Source organism: Ursus americanus, chromosome 4 (assembly GCF_024610735.1).
Source record: "Ursus americanus isolate L20-20 chromosome 4, mUrsAme1.1.p, whole genome shotgun sequence".
Classification (NCBI taxonomy): domain Eukaryota; kingdom Metazoa; phylum Chordata; class Mammalia; order Carnivora; family Ursidae; genus Ursus; species Ursus americanus.
The window spans coordinates 11,328,209-11,349,103 of record NC_142130.1 but is presented as its reverse complement, the minus strand read 5'-3'; the positions used below and the strand labels follow the sequence as shown (position 1 = coordinate 11,349,103).

Sequence of the window (20,895 nt, the reverse complement as noted above, 5' to 3'; positions counted from 1 at the left end):
GATAAAGCATCTTAACAGATAAAGAATATAAATAGTTTTTAATTTGTAATGGGGATATACCAAAAATACTAGATCCTAGAGCAGGTATCATTACTGAGAAAAACTAGAGGCATTCCCTTTAAAGTTAAAATTAACTACCTGCTAATATTTTGCCAGTGTTCATCCAATACATTTCCAACTTCATGCCTTATCTCAGGTCATTTCCTCTCCCTGGAAACACCATACTTTTGGAGGGAATCAAAGCTCCATCTCTAATAAAGCTGTGTAATTTCTGCCAGCAAAATGCATACATGCATTAAACACGAAATTTTATATAAACTATCATAGGATTCACTACCTCCATTCTGCAAAACAGATTCCAAATTAAAAGCTGCTGTCCTAGAGCGCCTGGGTGACTCAGTCCATTAAGCATCTGACTTCAGCTCAGGTCATGATCTCAGGGTCCTGGGATCAAGCCCCCTGTCAGGCTCCACGCTCAGCAGGGAGTCTGTTTCTCCTTCTCCCTCTGCCCTCCCCAACCCCCCCCCCCACTCATGCTCGCTCTTTCTCACTCTCTCAAATAAATAAATAAAATTTAAAAAAATTATTGTCCTACATATAGCTCAGTATACATAATGCTTAAAAAATATTAATGGAGAAAGGAATAAGCAAATAAATACACAAGCAAATATACGAGAGAAGCTGACGCAAGCATTCATACTGACTTATGAAAATTTGTGTAAAGGAATTGTTTAAAACATGAAACAGGGGCGCCTACATGGCTCAGCTGGTAGCGCATCCAACTCTTAATTTCAGGTCAGGTCATGATCTCAGGGTCATGGGATGGAGCCCTGCACTGGGCTCCATGCTCAGCAGGGAGTCTGCTTGAGATTCTCATTCTCCCTCTGCCCCTCTCCCTGCTGTCTCTCTCTCTCCCTAAAATAAATAAATCTTTAAAAAACAAGAAAAAACATGAAACAAAATATACTTGAGTTTTAAGTATTTATTTACAAAGTTCTTACTAATACAACTGCTTTTAAAAATATATCAATAAAGAGTGATTTACTATTTAAAAATGGCAAATATGTGGCATAGAAAAAATCTATACAGTCAGTTTAACTATTAAAGCAGATGACTGAAAATTGTTAAATGACAATTAAACATTTGCAGTACTCCCTACACAGATAGGAAATAAAAATGCATTTATTCATAGGAACTTGATTATTTTGTATCACTGACTATAAAAAAACCTATTGTGAAAATTAACATCAGGGTTTGAAAGATATTTTACAACAGCAAATAAATGTATTTTGATTTTACATTTAATTATGGGACCAAAATAAAAGGTAGACCGTACACATACCTATGTATTTTACAGCAGATTAGTAAAACTGATGCCAATTTTAGAATCATTTTATGAAGAGTGTAACAGTCTATACCACAATTTCCCCATGGTCTTACCCTTCAAAATAAAATTCCTCACACTATCAAACTAAATGAAGATTTGCTAGTGGCTAAAATCACCCAAAATATATGGTCCCTGAAAAAGTTACAAGTATACACCAATACCATGTTTGTCAAAATATACATTATTTTTTAATCTTTTTGTTCTTATCTCAATTTGCAAAAATACTTTGAAACCATCTCCTTTAACTATTATTCTTGTTAATAAGGGCAAATCTTTTAAAGTCCACACTCCAGATCTTGAAAACTGAACTGAATAAAATAAACTGAAACAGGAGCAGTTAAATAACTACTTCAAACAGCACATGTGCAACAAGCCCCGCTATCAACCAGACATCTGAGCATGTGCTTTATCTAGGAAGTTCTGTGCTGTCACTTAATTTCTTCACAAATTGAGATACACAAATAGATATTTCCAAAAATTCATTCATGGACACTATACAGAGAGATTCACAGCAGTATTTGGCATCCACCAATAAAATTCATTTACTATTATCAAGTTGCAAAGCTACTAATATGAATAACTTAAATTACTGGTCTTCAAATGAAGGATTCGAGTAAAGAGAAAAATTACATCAAAATCAATATAATTTTTTACATGAATTAACTCAAAATATGTAAGAGGTTAACCTTGCTCTTTAAAGAAGAAAATCAAATGATATAGTTTTAGTGTTACTTATATTCTTTCCAGCTTTCAGCAAGTGCTAATGACAAGTACCATTTAAGTCAGTTTCTTACTTGAGTATGAAGTGTTTATAAGTTGCTATAAATTAAGATTTTTTTAAGCTTCATATCAAATGAGTTGTAGATCTGCTTAAAGTATGACTTCTTCTTTCAAAGAAGGAAGGCAGGCTGACAAGGGAGGGAGATGGGATACCCTGTAAAGACAAGACAAATATTTTTATATTTAAATTTTTTCTTTTAAAAGAGTATAACATAGTTTAGCATCATGCATATTATTTTACAAATTAACACAACAATTTTAAAACATCTGAAAATTCTAAATTTTAATAAATAAAAGAATTTAAATTAGGGAGAGGGGACAGGAACATAATTAAGAAAGAAAGGGGGGTGATCAGAAGGGGGAATGAAGCATGAGAGACTATGGACTCTGAGAAACAAACTGAGGGCTTCAGAGGGGAGGGGGTGGGGGAATGGGATAGGCCGGTGATGGGTAGTAAGGAGGGCACATATTGCATGGTGCACTGGGTGTTATACGCAACTAATGAATCATCGAGCCTTACATCGGAAACCAGGGATGTACTGTATGGTGACTAACATAATATAATAAAAAAACATTAAAATAAAAAAAAACTATTTTAGTGTTCTGAAAACAAACAAAAAAACAAATGGACAGAATAATTAACTACATATTAACTCAACTGGTTTAGTGCTAGTAGGGTATTTCTGTGTGATATTAAAGATTGCTTCAGGTTCTTTAAAAAAATTATCAATTAGTAAATTTCTGAGGTAAAAAGACAAACCCTAGTGGTTTCTTCTTAATCATAAAGCAAAATTAAGAGGGGTGAAATTACTTCATGAAAAATAATTCTCTAAAATTAAAGGTCATATATTCCTAGAGAGTTTTTGTATTATGTGTGCAATCCATACATAGGTTTATGTGTGTAATTTTGCTCCATAAAAAACTGAGCAAAATAGCAGCACTTCTAATAGAGATTTTTAAGTTACCAAGCTATCTAAATTTATTGTTTCAGAGGTTAAAATATCAGAGTTTTCAATAACAACAAAGAAACATGCACAAAAAACACCAAAAATTGAAGAGTAGGTGTAAATCAAAATGGTAGTAAAATATAGTAACTCAACAAGGTGGGAAAATGTAGCATTTAAAGAGTTAGCTTGGTAAAGTATTACCATTCAGGTGATCACAAAGATGATTTAAGTAGATAGTATAAAAGCTTACATTTTCTTCAAGTGAAACGTTTATGGTTTGCCATATTAAAAAGCATAAATTCTGTATAAATGCCATAAATCTTAAGATTAAGAATCAGATTTGGAATAAAAATCTACTTTACATCAAAATAATTACTATTCTTTAAAATGATCATTTTCATAAACACGAAAATTTCTAATGGGATTGATTTGTTCTGGACTTAAGAGTAAATTACCAAGCAAAAAATGTTTTTATGTGTCAACACACAAGGAAACTCTATTAAGCCTAAACTGTTGTGAATTCAAAGCAGTAATGAAGTTGTGAATTCAAAAGTCCCCACCCACCTAATAATGATTCAGGGAAGAAAGAATACTTTCTTTTTTCACAAATACAAATTTCAAATAGCTAATAAGCTCACATTAAACTTTCACGAGGCTTGTTTCCATTACTGGTTGGCATATCTCCTAATTCTTCACAAATGTCAAAGATGACTTGGATAGGACTTTTTTTGAAATTTGAAAAATCAATAGTTCCTTCTAGTATCTCTGAAAAACTAGCTCGTGAGGCAGAATGACGTATAGATCGAAACCAGGAGTTTTGAGAGCGCCCACCAGTAGCGTTTGAGCGCTGTACATAAACACGCTTAGTAAATCCAATTATATTGCTTGTGGAAACAGAATGGACAATCTGTTAGAACAGAAATAAGCAATTGAGAAGAGGACATCAATGTCTTAAAGTTATTTTAGGTAATTCTTATTTATATTATCTACATGAAAGTGACAAAACCATCATAATTTTCTAAAAATTTTCTGTAAAATCCAATTACATTCATTTGAAAAGCAATGCTTATAATAGTTACATAGTCATATAGATGCAGGAAATAAAGAAGGGACAGTACTTTGGCCTAATTGTATTTTGTCCATTTTAATTCATTTTCATTTATCAAATTTCTTTGCATATATTTATATTATCAAGCACAACTTCCCTCCCATTGGAACTTCCTCCAAAATTTGTATAAACATATTCATCGATTCAACTGTAAGTCTCTGAGTTAAGACTTAGACTCAACTGGCTTTTAAAAGTAAGAGTTATTGAGTATTAAGTACCTTATCTACAAATTTTATAAAATAAAAGGTAACCACTTATAAAACACTAGGCCACTCACTATGTGCCAGGAGCTGTTCAAAGCCCTTCGCATGTATTAACTGATTTAATCCTTACAACTACTACTTTAAATTCATCTTACTGATAGTTAAATTGAAACAGAGAGACCTTTAATAACTTGCCAAAAGTCATACAGCTAGCAAATAAGAGAGCCAGGATTTCAACACGTGAGTTCCAGAGTTCACGCTCTTAACCACTATTCAAACTGCCTCTCATTAGATAATCACATTGCGCGCGCACGTGTGTGTGTGTGTGTGTGTGTGTGTGTTTAGTCCTTATAGTAACACTATATGTTTAAGTACTATTAACCTCTTTTTTCCTCAGCTGCAAAAATGAGGATAAGTGAATAAGAAACTTGCTGAAGGACACACAACTAAGTAACAGTCACTTGCTTTTCTTAACCTTAGTAGGTTAGATAAATAATAACTACAAAGAACAGATACATCACTCACATACTTAGGGACAGTAATAAATGTTAGAAATGTTCCTAATATTAATTATCTAATAATTCTGACATCATTAGGAATTTGAATTATTCAGGAAACATTTAAAAATATGTACATATGAATTTAGAATCCATATCATACTTCAGCTTCAGATGTTATATTCTACTCATCACAGAAATAGTTAAAAAAAAAAAGACAAAAAAAACTCTCAATCAAGGCTATATTATTGGAGCCAATCTCCAGAAACAGAACCACCATTATTTACATTAGTTAAAGTGACAGGCCTAAATGAAACATGTTTCTTTTCTTAGATTTTTGAATATATCTCAATCCCAATAAAATTTCATACCAACTATACACTAAGTATGTTTCTAGTTCATTAAGTGAAGTTTTTCTCAGATACCTTTACCCAATAAAGAGGCTAGAAGTTTAGAGATTAAAAAAAAAAGGAGAGTTATTAAGACTTCCATCTTCAAAAAGTTAACAAATTTCATACCAACTCCATAAATGTAAGTCATTTAGCCCATTAGATCAAAGTCACTTACTGCTAATGATGATGTGCTAGACAGACGACTCATTACATGCTTGTCATTGCTGGAAGGACTTCTTCCCTCCACTGAGCTTTGAGATGTCATAAGGGCCCTTCGCAGAGCTCTTTTTGGAGTTTTTGAGAAAGAGAATGCTCTTGTAACCTAGAGTTAAAAAGAGTTACAATTAATTAAACATAGATAAATCTAATACAACTAATAAGAACATAAACAATGCCAAATATATGTGAAAATTTTCTACAAACAGTAGATGAAGACTTAGAATTCTCTGGACAAAACAGTAAGCAGATGAAGTAGTACACTGTAGACTATTCCATCCTGCATTCGTAAAGCACTATAGCCCAAAGGGAGAAAGAAAGCAGGAGGAAAAAACCTGGCCTGGGAGATTAGAAACCTGGGTTTTTATCGGATTCTGCTACAATGTAGTTGTGAAATCTGTAATCCAAGGCCACTTGAACCTCAATTTATTTATTAAAAAAGTGAAAGAGCTCATTTGAATCATTATTCAATGTGTTTCTCTAGTATACATCATACATACTAAATTCTGGGAGATACAAAGATGGTTAAATAAAGCAGAAGGCCTCCCCTCAAAAGCAAAGAAAACAACAACAAAAAATTGTAAGTCTAGCAGATGATGGTTGCAAATTTTGCTCAAAATAAAAATTCTAGTTCTATTTTTTAAAAAACCCCATTACATGGGGTGCCTGAATGGCTTAGTCAGTTAAGCATCTGACTCTTGATTTTGCCCCAGGTCTTAATCTCAGAGTCGTGAAATCAAGCCCCATGTTAGGCTCCATGTCTAACATGAAGCCCACATTAAATAAAGAAACAAAAAAATAGCCCCATTACTAACATTCCTACATAGTCCTCAACTCTGATAAGGTAAGAAGGGAAGCGATCTTCATCATTAGGAGACTGAAATATACTTATGGTCAGGAATAGATCCCAGGTCTCCCAATTCTGTCAGTGCCCTTTGCTGAAAAAAATCTAAGGCAATATTTAAGATGAATGTACATGTATCTACACCTAAACCACCACCAGTACATTTCTAGTGAAGCATGGGGCACAGAAGCATCACTATAACAAGAATGGGAGGGATAACAAGTTGTCATAACTACCGTGCAAAAGAATTTGCTGAACTAAAACTATAATCTCTATGGGCCATTTCCTAGAACCAAGAAAACAGCTCTGCTAGACTATCCTTATGCTGGTGTTTATGGCATTATTATTTTAATATACTCTGAAAATACATTTTGGAGATACATTAAATAATAAACTCACTAAGACTCACCTTTTTTGAGGTCTTTTTTATTGCTCTAGATGCTCTACTCAATGTACTGTCCATATCTTTAGTATTTACTTCAAAGGATTCTGGATCAGCACTGTAAATAAGATTCTCCTGTTGAAAAAATACCACTTTTTTATTATTTTGAAATAAATAAGTAAAACAAAATAAAAATACACAACTGTTTCTAAAATCAAAGTTCTAAGCACACGGGAGTATATACAAATGAAGCTACTCAGGTTTTTTATATGCTTAACATAATTTCAACTCTGAAATGTACTAATTTAAGGACAGTAAAAAAGTAGCATTCACTAAATGAAAAATTCACTGCAAGGACTATGGACACCAAAGCAACTGAAAGAAGAACTCAATATAAAATCTTTTTAACAATGTTAAAACCAACAAGTTAGAAACTTAGTGGACATAATGCTTGAGTATAAAGTCTGCTATAAAACCAACATCAAAAAGCAATGTCCTTGAGATAATCTCAAATTAAAACTTAGACTTTTTCCTTTCTTCCTCAACCAACATCTAGATGGATTCTAAACTGGAGGTTCTGAACTTGTTATCAAGAGCTCCTAGGAGTCGCAATGGGTAGAAATAAGGGGAATGCAACCTCCCCGAAATCATGTGCAGAACCCTGTGTGTGCATAAATGCACAGGACAGGTTTTGGAGGCGTAGGCTCATAGTTTATGCTACATTCTAAAAGGAGTCAAAGACTTCATACAGGCCAAGAACCGCTAATCAAAATTAACCTTAAATGAGACAAATAATCTCCAAGTAATCCAAAATATCACTTGCTCAAATTACATCTGGGCTTTTCAAAAAAAGCAGGTGAGACAAAATGTTTTTGCACACTCCTATAACCAATTTGCACTTAAAACTTATAGATCTAGGCCATGAATCAGTAAGTTCCCCCACTGGTCTAGCACTGTTAAGACTATCCTCCACCACTGTCATTCTGTGGCTAGACAGAATTTTATACAACCTTGTGAATATTGGTTTTTCTGAAAATGTTCTCATATGCAAAATGTAGAAAATATGTGTACACTTAACCCACAGGAATCATGAAACATGATAATGCACAGTAGTCCTTTGAAATAAAATGTTAAACCCCTTTGCAAACAAATAGTCTTAAATATTATATTCTACAATTATAAATGCTTGCTTTGGCTGTTTACCACTGACATCCATATAGACAGGCTTGGTTTTGCCAAAGCTTCTTAAAACAAGCAAATCCGCCCTGCCTGCTTCAGACCCTCTCTCTCCATTTGCTAAAAGACTCAGTCACTTATTTAACCCCAAACAGGAAATAATACTTGTAATCATCAGTAACTTTTTAAAATGTTATCATTTTTCTCCTGAGTCAAAAAAAAAAATTACTTCCATTATAGAAAATTTGACAGAAAAATTTAAAAATAAAATAAAATTACCCACAAGTGTCCTGACCATTTGCTATTTACATTTAAACATACTTCCTACATATATTTTTATATGCATAAATGTTTTATTTTAACAAAATTGGAGTGGTTCTATTCAGTTTTATATCTTATATTTTTCAATTAGCTGTGTATTACAGCTTTTTTCCATATCATTAGATACTCAAAGGAATTACTATTAATGAACAGGTGATAAGTCTCTTCTGATTACATGAAAATTAATTTTATCATTTATTTTTTAACACAAAGTGCCTCTGCTTTCTTCTCGTTAAGAAATAAATATCATAACATCAAAAAAATACTTAGGAATAAACTTAAAGAGATCAAAGACATACGCTGTAAACTACAAAATGTTGCTGAAAGGAATTAAAAAATACATAAATAAGTGGAAAAAAATCCTGTGTTCATGAATTTGAAGATTTAATATTAACATGTCAATACTACACCCAAAGCAATCTATAGATTCAATGAAATCCGTATCCAAATCCCAGTGACTTTTTTGCAAAGAAAAAAAATTCATTCCAAAATTCATATGGAATCACAAGGGACCCCAAATAGCCAAGACAATCCTGGAAAAAAAGTATAAAGTTGGAAGTCTCAAACTCCTTAGTTTAAAAACCTACTACTAAGGGGCACCTGGTGGCTCAGTTGGTTGAGGATCTGACTCTTGATTTCAGCTCAGGTCATGATCTTGGGGTCATGGGGTTAAGCCCCAGTCGGGCTCCTCCCTCAGCGGGGAGTCTGCTGAAAAGTCTCTCTCTCTCCACTCTCCCTCTGCCCTTTCCCCTCCCCCGACTCTCTCTCTCTAATGTAAATGAATCTTTAAAAAAAAAAAAAACCAGCTACTACCATAATCAAAGTACTGGCATAAGATATAGAATAGAACGGAATAAAACAGAATAGAGAGCCCAGAAATAAACCCTCATAGAATATGGTCAAATGATTTGACAAGGGCATCAAGACTATTCAATAGGAAAAGGACAGTCTTTTCAACAAATGCTGCTGGGAAAACTAGATATCCACAGGCAAAAGAATAAAGTTGGATCCTTACCTTACACCACACACAAAACTTAACTCAAAATGGATGAAAGATCTAAATATAAGAGCTAAAACTATAAAACTCTTAGAAAACAAAGAAAACATGTCAAAAGCTTCAAGACACTAGGTTTAACAGTGCTATCTTGGATAAAACACCACAAGCAGAGGCAACAAAAGAAAAACAGAAAAATTTTATTTCATAAAAATTGGTAAATGTTGTGCAAAAGACACTATCAATAAAGTAGATGGCAATCCACAGAATGGGAGAAAATATAAATCATATATCTGATATATCTGAAAAGGGATTAATATCCAGAATATTTAGAGAATGTCTAAAATTCAACATCAAAAAAAAAAAAAAAACCCAACCAAATTCAACATTCACCACCTACACCTATATTTTCTTACAGATTTTTGAAATGGTTTCACTTTTAACCTCGTGAATCTACCTATAAACTTGTGTGGATATAAGGTTAGAATATACATCTAACTCTCCCTGCTTATTTAACCAACTATCGTAGCACCATTATGTTAACAATCTTATTAAACTGTTAAAGTACAACATTTATCATACAATAAAGTCTTATTTCAAGGACATTTATCCTTTTCACTGTGCAGTAGTCTTCTGATCATTGTAACTTTAAAAATACAATGTAATATCTCATAAAAGAAGTACTGTTCTTTACTTTTTTATTGTTGTTTTTTCTTTAAAAATTATCTTTGGAATCATTCTGTCAAAATCCAGAAATTTCCTGTAGGATTTTATAAGAACTACAATGAATTGACATCTTTATGCTAGTCAGCATTCTCATCCAGGAACATCATAGATTTCTCTGTGAAGTATTACATAGTTTTCTTAAAATAGAAAACTTTCATTTATTTCTTACAAGGCTATTCCTAGATTTATACTAAAATTTCCTACATTTACACAAAGTTTTATTGGAACAAGGGGTCTTCCTTTCCTATACTTTCTAGTTGGTTACTGCCAGCATAGAGAAAAACTATTGAGGGGCACCTGGATGGCACAGTTGGTTAAGCCTGAAACTCTTGGTTTTGGCTCAGGTCGCAATCTCAGGGTCATGAAATCGAGCCCTGTGTTGGGCTCCATGCTCAGCGGGGAGTCTGCTTAGGACTCTCTCCTCCTCTGCTCGTGCTCCCCCCCCCCAACCACCAGGGTCTCTCACTAAAATAAAAAAGTCTTAAAAAAAAAAAAAGAAGGGGCGCCTGGGTGGCACAGCGGTTAAGCGTCTGCCTTCGCCTCAGGGCGTGATCCCGGCGTTATGGGATCGAGCCCCACATCAGGCTCCTCCGCTATGAGCCTGCTTCTTCCTCTCCCACTCCCCCTGCTTGTGTTCCCTCTCTCGCTGGCTGTCTCTATCTCTGTCGAATAAATAAATAAAATCTTTAAAAAAGAAAAAAAAGAAAAAGAAAAAGTCTTAATATGTATTTATGTTTTTATTTGGCTAAATTAAGCTGTTACACATTCTAATATTTTCAGTTGGTTCTTGTTAATTATCTAGACAATTATTTGCAAAATAACTGAATAGTTAACATCTCGACAATCCATGAGAAACAAAGCCGTCAGGACTGTGATTCAAGCTCTGCTTATCCCTGAGTCTCCCTCATCCCCATTCACATACACCTGCAAGGTTCTGCATTAAGATTTCCTACATCTTATAATAGAGGGATCACGTTTCCTACATTGCTATACATATGACACCATAAACTAAGCGCAGCTGTAACTTCAGTTTTATGAATTGATTTTGTTCTCATTTCATTTCATTTTAAATTTTAGTTTCATTTGATTTCATTTCATATTGGCTTTCATTCAATCAACAAATACATATTAAAAACCTATTTGACAGAAGTTTTTCAGGTTCCTAGATAAGGATGTTTTGACACAAATATCTTTTCCTTCATGACGTTTTGTTTTCAAAATACAAAGTAATTCATCAGTGCTTACTCTAAATTGATCAACCCAAGACATTTTTAAAAAATTAAACACTGAAGGGGTGCCTGGGTGGTGCAATCAGCCAAGTGTCGGACTCTAAGTTTCGGCTCAGGTCGTGATCTCATGGTTGTGAGACTGAGCCCCGCGCTGGGCTCTGCGCTCAGCATGGAATCTACTTGAGATTTTCTCTCCCTCTCCGTCTGCCCTTCCTGCTCATGCGCACACTCTCTCTCTCTCAAATAAATAAATAAATGAATCTTTAAAAAAAATTAAACACTGAAAGATCCAATAGAATTAGGTGGGACACAATTAGAAGCTATAAGAGAATTAATTTAATAAAAGTGACTGGTTACAAAACTAACATATATATCAAAGATTAACCTACATACAAAACAACTAGAAAACAACTTAGCTAAAATATCTCATTTATGAACAGAATTATAGAGAGAAAATTACCTAGGAATACATGTAACCAGAAATCCATGTGTCTACACTCTTTTTTTTCTGGAAAGATAGACAAAAGTACCAAAAGTTGCACTGCTGAAAAAAAGACTAGTGGGACAGATGCATATATTTTACTGGAGTATATTTTTCTCTATTTGATTTTTTCTTATGTGCAAATATTATTTTTCAATTTAAATTAGAGAGTAAAACTCATAACATGAATATAAAACTAAATCCCTAAGCAGTTGCTAATAAAGAAAAGAGATTCTCAGTCTTTCCTATTGCTATCTTAACTATTATTAAGCATATAATAACAACCTATAAACTGAAAAGAGAGCAGATGGTTTCCTGTTTTCTCTCAATGAACAAATAAATTACTTCTAATTTGGTTAGGGTAGATAGATATGAGGTTTTTTACATTTCTAGAAGTTCTGGGTTCAGAATGACTGAAAGAGTAAGCATCTAGGTATTTCTAGTGGCTGAGAAGACAATATAACTGTTTGCTAAGATGTAAAAAGTACTTCCTTTAGTTCTCTACACAGAGGAGGGCAAATAGGGAAAATCACAGACAAAAATGTGAACTAGGAGAAACTTATCTTCATTATTCCAAGGTTTTTTCTATTAGTCTTCTTGTCTTATCAACAATTCCCATTCTCTCTTTCAAATATTGAATAATCTTATTGTGGGGGTATTGTCATGACCTGGTCTTTCCGCAGGTTTTTCCTCCCTCCCCCTCGCTGAGGCTTCCCAGATAGGCACTTCGGCAGGGGACTGGACACTGAGACTATCTGAAGCCACAGGGAAATGGTGGGAAATTCACCATCATCATCACCAGAAAGAGTGAGTTATGGCTTTGTTCTTTTCTTAAGCTTTCAATTTGGCTTCCCACTATATCTTGTGTGGGCTTTTATTCCTGAATCTTGGCTAAACTCCTTTGGCTTAACCTATTGGCCTCAAAAATACTGGGCAATTGCCCTGCCCGTCTACCTCCTCATTACTACAGTAATCGGTTATGTACTCAACTCCATTTATACCATCACAGACAACTATGCTAAAAATCAACAACAGAAGAAATACCATGAAGACACCAGCCCAACCTTAAGAGATATTCCTATTAGTGAAGTAAACTAAATGTTCTTTCTTGCGGTCAAAAAGCTTTATGTCAAAAAGTAAATTGTATGAAGACTAACACCAAGCATTTAAAGTTTTTGATGAAATAATTTTGACCACAATTATTCTATCTTTTATAATACCAATACTGAAATGTTAAAAAAAAGTTGAATTTGTCTTAGATTAAGTTCCAATATTATAAATGTTCTCGAATATTAGTTATTAGTAGACAGAGTAAATAAAATACTGCATTACCATATACCAGACTTTTTAAAAAGTAAGGATCAGTAAAAGCAAGAAGTCCCTCCAAAAAAACCCTTACTCTATTCCTCTAAATTTCCAAAATAAAATAAAAATAAAATTTATACCAGAACTAAAACTCATTTTTAATAACATAGTAATATAATTCTAAAAACATTTCATGATTTACTCAACATATCTCAAGATTAAAGGCTAGAAAGGGAAAGAGTTCTTCAGTAAGACCCAAATCCACATGTACCTAAGACTAGTTCTAAAGACAGATCTGCAGAATTTAAGATAAGAAAGTAGTAATCAATTTCTCCCACTGAGAGACATAATATTAATTTCAGGAGAAACTGAATCTCATCTACAGATTTATTCATGGGTGTTAATTCAAAAGAAGTTTTCCAGCGTTTCTTACATCTAAAGCTAATGAGCCTACACACGTGAGTTATCAGACCCTTTTTTCCCTAAACTCTCCTTTCCCACTAGTCCTCAAACACAGATGCTAAAGAAAAAATAACTAGTATCATGGTGTACCCACCCCCCCCCTTAGCTTGTGCCTCAGTGATTTTCTCAAGCTCTATAGTCATATTTATAGCTCAGAGCTTCTGTTTTGGCCAAATTAAAGTAGTACCAATAACAGATATTTATATTAACAACTATTATGTATGGCTAATAACCAGCAGAATAATTGTAAGTACAAATCATATTAACTCCATTATAAATATCATCAGCTCAGAAGCAAAAACTCTTCTCATATATGTTCTACTTTCAGTCTATTCTTCATGTACTTAGTTCTTAAACTTGTAACTAGAATTTCTAAGAATAAATATTGCTACTCAAAAGTAGCCAGTAGTGATTTGACTAACATATAAAAACTTGATTTTTTAAAAGAAATATGAAGAATTAGTAGTAAAAGAACTGAACTGTAGCACTGGGCATTTAATTATCAAGTTACTTCCTCTAAACAATTCAAAATAGGAGGAGTAAAAGAATAACATTGCTTAAATCCACTTGTAAATAAATTATAGTTTTGAGAGTGGAGATTAGAAATCTGCAATAGCTTCAGAAAGCTACCATCTGACCTCAGGCAATATATGAACCTTAAGAGTATGGACCATGCATTTAAAGTTACATGTTGCCAAGAGACCAAAAATACAAACCTAAGTATTCTCAGAGATAAAACTCTCAAAAGATTAAAATTCTAATCTTTATATTCTAAATTAACAGAATATGGGACACCTTTTTCATGGGGAGAAAAGCTATACAAAAAGGTTTAACCAAGAATCAGAATACATTGATTCTAATGTGAGCTTTATGTTCTTGGCCTTAATTTTACATGATTTTACATGTAATCTAATGAAATTAGATCAGGTTTTATTTCAGCTCAAAAATTCTTAAGTCATTTATAAATGGGCATGAAGAATGAAACAGTATAGAACAAAACAGTTGTATTTCTTTTACTCTTCATTAAGTAAGTTCCAATTGTTTAGGGAACCCAAAATGTGTAATAGAAGGACAAAAACTACTGATTGAAAGAATCGAGAAATTTTTATCTTTTACATTGTGCGCACGTGTGTGTGTGTGTGTGTGTGTGTGTGTGTGTGTGTGTATTTAGAAATACTTTATCTTCAACAGGCAAATGTTATCAAATGGTTAAGACATCAACTCAGGGCTTTTTAATATTTACATGTATAATATTTTCAACATGGGAAAGAGCTCAACTGAAGTTAGTGAGAATATCTCAATTTACAAAATTATTTCCTCGTAACAAAATTTCACAACTTGAAAGAATTCTGTGGTTGAAGTGTAAATCAGGACATAGCTAAACGTTTGCTGCCATCTTGTGGCTAACATATGAAATTTTTCCATTAGCTGTTCCTATTTTAGTTACAGAATTATTAGCCATTCTGTGGCTAGTAATTCAATAGATTGTATTTTAAGGAAATTTTTCCATTAGCAGCACTGCAGTATTATGGTTATAAATTTGGAAAGGACTGCATAAGCCATCTAGTCTGACATGATAGATGTAGGAATAATTTCTACAACAGGCAGTCACTATACTACAAGGATCCATTTTATATGTGCATACTTAGAGCTATGAAAAAAAAATCCTCCTACCAATGAGCACTTTTGTAAGCTTTATAACAAAAGCTGTCTCCATCATTTTTCTAGCCAGCACTGTTGTATGCACTAGCCTTCTGTGAACCTTTTTGTGGAACAATCCTTTATTTATAACATATTGTTGGCCCACAGAAATTAAAAAAACAAAAACAAAAACAAATTATGCTGGATGAAGTAATCTATAAATAACCATTAGCACAAATTAGCCAATCTCAGGATTTTATTATTTGGTTTTCCCTGCCATGTCATTTATTGAAAAAAAAGAAATTGAAATCTCCTGTATATATATATATATATATATGACTATATACATATATAGTCAAACATATATATGACTATATATATATATAAGACTGTATATATATATATGACTATATACATATATAGTCAAACATATATATGACTATATATATATGACTATATATATATAAGACTATATATATATATAAGAGTATATATATATTTTTTTTTTTTTTTAAAGGGTCTGTTAATTGTTCTCAACATTTCGGTAGGAGGTTTTAATCAAACATTACCTACTCCATAAACCACTATAATTATACCTCAATAAGCTTCAAAGTCAGACTTAACTATGATAAAATAAACATGTTATTCCAATAGGAATGTCCAAGGCAATCTCCGATATAGTACTACTCTACTGAAAAGGGTCGTTTATCAATACATTCTCCTCTATCTATGTCATTTGTACAAAGATGAAGGGGTCTATACCTGTCTGTCACATGTCTCTCCCATATATAATGAAGAAATCAAATTATCTAGTAAGGTATCTAGATTTCATCCAGATCTACTACAGGCTTTCTGATTTCTGTGCATCATTTAACTTCAGTAATCTGATTTTCTCATGTATCTGCATTTTAAGCTGTATAAGATAACGATATATTCATAAAGGTATCTGATTTTCAGGGGTTGGGATGAGAAAACTGGATTGGCAACTTGGCTGACAAAAAACAACTTGCTACAACTCACCTATTGCTTTCAACAAGATAAAAGAACAATAGAACAAGATGCCCTCTATTTTACAAATAGACAGGTCAAAGAACACCAATAAAAACCACAGGGTACATTAGAACAAGTCCCAAAAGCCTCACTCAGTCAGAAAGGCACAGGGGCTATTAGGCTTTGAGGACCTATCTGTAAGCTAGGGACTCAAAATGCCTCATGTGTCTATACTTTTAAAAATCTTTTACAAAACAACTTTTTAAACCAGTTTTCCTCAATACACATAAAACTAAAACTCTCCTACATCCATAATTACCGAGTCATTAGAAATGTACAGAGTTAGTCTGAACGCACTGCAATGAAGTTAAAACTTTCATTATGATAGTCATTTAAGAACTTACAGCGTCTGCTTTACAAATGGTATTGGCTACATGTCGACATAGCATCTTTAGCCAGTTTTCTTTTGGAAGTTCCTCTGATGTCATCTGGAAACTGAGCAGCACATTTGCCCGCTCTGTTGGTGGCCTCACAAGCAAGGCAAAAGCATTATGGCAATCTAGGGTTCCAGAATAAGTATAAACATTAAGTGTTAATCCTTGGAAAATGATAAATTTATTCTAGTTTCCTCAGAGCAACAAAATTCCGAAGAAAATATCTCTTCTTCACCCTTCCCATCCCTCTGTTTTATCCGGACAAAGAACATCATCATTAGTAGTAAGTACCACGTGAGAAACCAACAATGATAATTTACTGATATTAAGTAGTATTTTCTATGCAATTTAATATTTTCTGAGACAGTTTTTTTGAATTAGATTATATCATTTCTTAGAATTCCAGAATTTAAGTTTCAAATTAAAATGGTACTATAAGATTAATTTGATAACTTAAATCAAGTTCAAAGAAATAAAATATCCAAATATCAAAACTGTTACAAAATGTTTTGGGACCAAAATGATAAAACAGAACTTATTTTAAATAATAATTAAAATCTATAATTCAAATCCAAAAATATAGAGATGATTTAAATAAATGCACTATTGTAACCCTTAATAAATCCAGAATCTGACAACCAAATAAAAATAGCAATATAACTTGCTGTTCAAGTTTTCTTTGTTTCTCATAAACTCAAAGTTTTCCATCATTACAGGACAGGATCAGTAATGGAGCCAGCTTACACTGTAAAAACATTATATCTAACATCTAAAATATGGCCATGCACACACATCACTGCCAATTAAACAGTTGATACTGGTTTTGGTAGGTATGAACTTTTGGCAATTTCAGGCCTTCAGAGAACCCTCCCTAACACCATGAAGGTTGAGTAAAAACTCTTCTTAACACACATTTGACCCATGTTAATTCTACCATATTTACTTTGGGTACACTTATTCAGGTACTTCTTTCCTGGTCATATCTTGAACATATTCCTCGCAATGCAGCCATTGCCAACAGGGAAGGAGTAAGATGCAGAGCACAGGTAATAAAATGGTGATTTCTTTTGGATTCTGAAGGAAGTAAGCTTTGTTGTGGTAAGAGGCTAGGTTAGGGCACTATCTTGACATAACCATTTAAAAGCTCTTTGTCGGGGCGCCTGGGTGGCACAGCGGTTAAGCGTCTGCCTTCGGCTCAGGGCGTGATCCCGGCGTTATGGGATCGAGCCCCACATCAGACTCCTCCGCTATAAGCCTGCTTCTTCCTCTCCCACTCCCCCTGCTTGTGTTCCCTCTCTCTGGCTGTCTCTATCTCTGTCGAATAAATAAATAAAATCTTAAAAAAAAAATAAAAAATAAAAAAAATAAAAGCTCTTTGTCCCTTAAGGGATGAAGATACCCCAAAGACTGAGATAGCATTTTCATTTGAGAAAAATAAGCTATCAAGTAGGCTCCTAGAGAAGAACTGGGATAAAATACAAGAAAAAGTACTTTACCAAAGCTAACCAACTGTATTTAAAGATAATTTACCAGTTTAGGGGTGCCTGGGTGGCTTAGCTGATTAAGCGTCCAACTCTTGATTTCAGCTCAGGTCATGATCTCAGAGTTGTGAGATCAAGCCCCATCAGGCTCCATGCTCAGTGGGGAGTCTGCTTGAGATTGTCTCTCTCCCCCCTCCCTCTGCCCCTCCCCTTGCTCAAGTGCGGCTCTCGCTCTCTCTCTCTCTCTCCCCCTCCCTCCCTCAAATAAATAAATCTTAAAAAAAAATTTAAAAAAATAATTAAGCAGTTTAAAAACAAAAACAAAAACAAAGGGGAGTGAATCAAACCTACAATGAATATAAACTATTTTCATTTAGCCAAACAGTTTATCCAGTGAGCATACCTTCTGTTTCTCTTATGTCCAGTACCTTCTTAATTTGAGAAAGAGGCATTAGATGAATATGCTTAAGAGAAGCTGGGGGTCGGGTATGGCCAGGAGGACTCCTAAAAGTGCCGATAACCTTGTGTCGTTTTCTTGCTATCTGATTACAGAAAAAAATAATACGAATGAAAACAATTAAAGACCAAATACTTAAAAATTATACTAATCACATAAATCTACATGTGATTCATTTGACTGTCATACCAGAATTACTATGTGATAAGAAGCAGAGTTACCATGTGACAAATTCATACATGTATGTAATATGTGTAGCAGAAATACTCATGTATATATGAGAAGAGCCTAAAAGTCAGGAAAACAGACCAAGGGACAAGATCTATGCAAAAGGTCCCAGAGGTGTGAAAGAACTTAGAAGCACTTTGAGAAGGAATAGCATTGAAGGACCCAGGAATCTTCAACAAAAAGCCTTGAGTTCAGGAAGGAGAATAGTTGCTCTGGGATCTCAGTCTTGGGTTCAAAAGATAATTGATTTCAGTTTAAGATCAGAATTCACAATGATCTCAGATCCTGTACAAGGCATGGAGGGCAAAAGAGTAAATAACACAGAAACGGTTCTGGCTCTCATGATATTTACGTACCACTGAGAAAGAGGGTAAAGAACTAACTAACTAAACAATACATTACGCAAATGGTACAAATAATAAAGTTAAGGTGCAGTGTTAAGATGTAACTTTATCTAAAACCGGGAACTCCTACAAGAGAAAGAGGTAGGTAAAGTAACTCTGGGAAAGACAGGAGCAAAATCAGAAAGAACTTAGTGATTCATAATGTACTGAATTCTGTGAATTTTATAAGGTCTTTAAATTTATTATTTTCATTTCCATGAAAGCCTAATGTACTATTTTGCCTTTTTAAAAGAACGTCTTTTTTGAGGTTGTAATCATCAACTGAAAGACAGTAACACGAAATGATTTAGGATAAGTTACTTAATGAATTGAGATTGGTCATCATCATGAATGACAAAGTATGGCTAAAAATGCACTACCCTGTGCTGGCTAATCAGAAAAGATCAAAAGGTGGTCAATATCACACTCACACTGAAGCAGAAATATGATAGAGATCTGTGTTACATTATTAAATATATTAATATAGGAAAAATAAGCAATAGACTTTCTTTAAATAATTTCCACTATCAATGTGAATATACTTTTAATTCAATTTGGCTAAGCAAATAATTTTAAAGTTCATTTTTAAAAAGGAAAAACAATAACAAGTACCAAAACTGATGACACAAATGTTAGCACATCAAGGTAAAAACTCAAAACACAGATAAAATATAAAAAGGAACATATGTCTGCAAATCCTCAATTAGTTTGGCTTCAGTAAAACAGCAACGGTCAAATTTTAGAGAAGTCAATATAGATTTTATCCATTTTAAATGTTGCTAACTTTTGCCATATTCTTTACTCCAAATTTGCTAAGGTTTTGTTTTTTTTTTAAACAAGCTAAAGAATAAAAGTTTAGGATTATAAATCTTGAAGTCCAAATTGAATGTTAGAGATGGAGTTGTTTAAGTTAATATGACTCTAAGATAGGGAGCTAAGATAAACTAGAACAAAAAGTCAGTGCATTTAAGAAGATAAAGGAAATGAGGAACGGGGGTATCACATAATGGACTCGGAAGCTACAGGGACTAGCCAATGACAGGAATTAAAGTGGCGGGTAAGTCTCTGAGCCAGGTATAGAAAACTTCATGGAATTTGAAGACGCATGATCAAAAATTTAAAGTAAGCCACAACTCTCTCAGGATTAAGAGGATAAAACCCAGAATAGATTAGCAAAGAAGTACAGACAATGGAGCCAGCTGATCTGGGCACTTCAATAGGAAAAACCTAAAAAAGGCTTTTAAGAGAAGCAAATTAATAGAAGTACTGAGCAACTATATACAGTAAAACCTCACTGGAAACTGACTTTACCTAGCCCCTGTTCTCCAAAGCAAAGCAGGCTGAAGTTCTTCTTATGGGGTGACAGGTAGTTCAGAATTACCTGCCTCATGATTTTTTATGACTTTTTCAGTTCAGGGTATGTGTAGTATTTGTAATGTGACATTACTGACCAATAAAAATACCATTTTTTATTAACCTCACTATAACAAATCTCTGCATTTAACACAAATCAAGTTTTGGTGAGATTTTATTACACCTGTAACTGCACATGGTTGGTTCTCTCAAAGTCCCTTGTATTTTATACTTTAAATAATAACGTATATAAGAGGACAGCACTTCAAGAGAAGTAGAAAAGGATAAAGTACAGACTTTAAAGAAAAAGGAAACCCATCAAATTACTTCAATGAAAGCAACAGCAAGCTACCCAATAACAGAAAGGTAAAAGGAGTCTTCTGGTTAATATTTGTTTTATCAAAATACAGGCTTTTTTTTCTGAGATAAAGGAAAATACACATCTTTATATCTCCCATTAGACTGTTCAGTTGTTTAA

General features: G+C 33.6%; 1 protein-coding gene and 1 pseudogene across 9 annotated transcripts in view; one reads left to right on the top strand and one right to left on the bottom strand.

The window, feature by feature from the left end:
• Positions 1–967: 967 nt before the first annotated feature.
• Positions 968–20,895, bottom strand: part of ECT2 (epithelial cell transforming 2) — a 70,690-nt gene continuing 50,762 nt past the window's right edge. For 5 of the 9 annotated variants that reach the window (XM_045788660.2, XM_087861399.1, XM_087861400.1 and 2 more), the window contains 6 exons: positions 18,400–18,538; positions 16,486–16,640; positions 6,784–6,891; positions 5,490–5,636; positions 3,753–4,021; positions 968–2,321 (listed from right to left, as the gene is read on the bottom strand). In XM_045788660.2, coding sequence (XP_045644616.1) covers positions 2,258–2,321; positions 3,753–4,021; positions 5,490–5,636; positions 6,784–6,891; positions 16,486–16,640; positions 18,400–18,538 — 882 coding nt within the window. In that variant the 3' untranslated portion in view covers positions 968–2,257. The remainder of the gene's footprint in view (positions 2,322–3,752; positions 4,022–5,489; positions 5,637–6,783; positions 6,892–16,485; positions 16,641–18,399; positions 18,539–20,895) is intronic. The other 4 variants (XM_087861401.1, XM_087861402.1, XM_087861404.1 and 1 more) reach the window with 1 other exon arrangement.
• Positions 12,415–12,823, top strand: LOC123786401 (phosphatidylinositol N-acetylglucosaminyltransferase subunit P pseudogene; annotated as a pseudogene).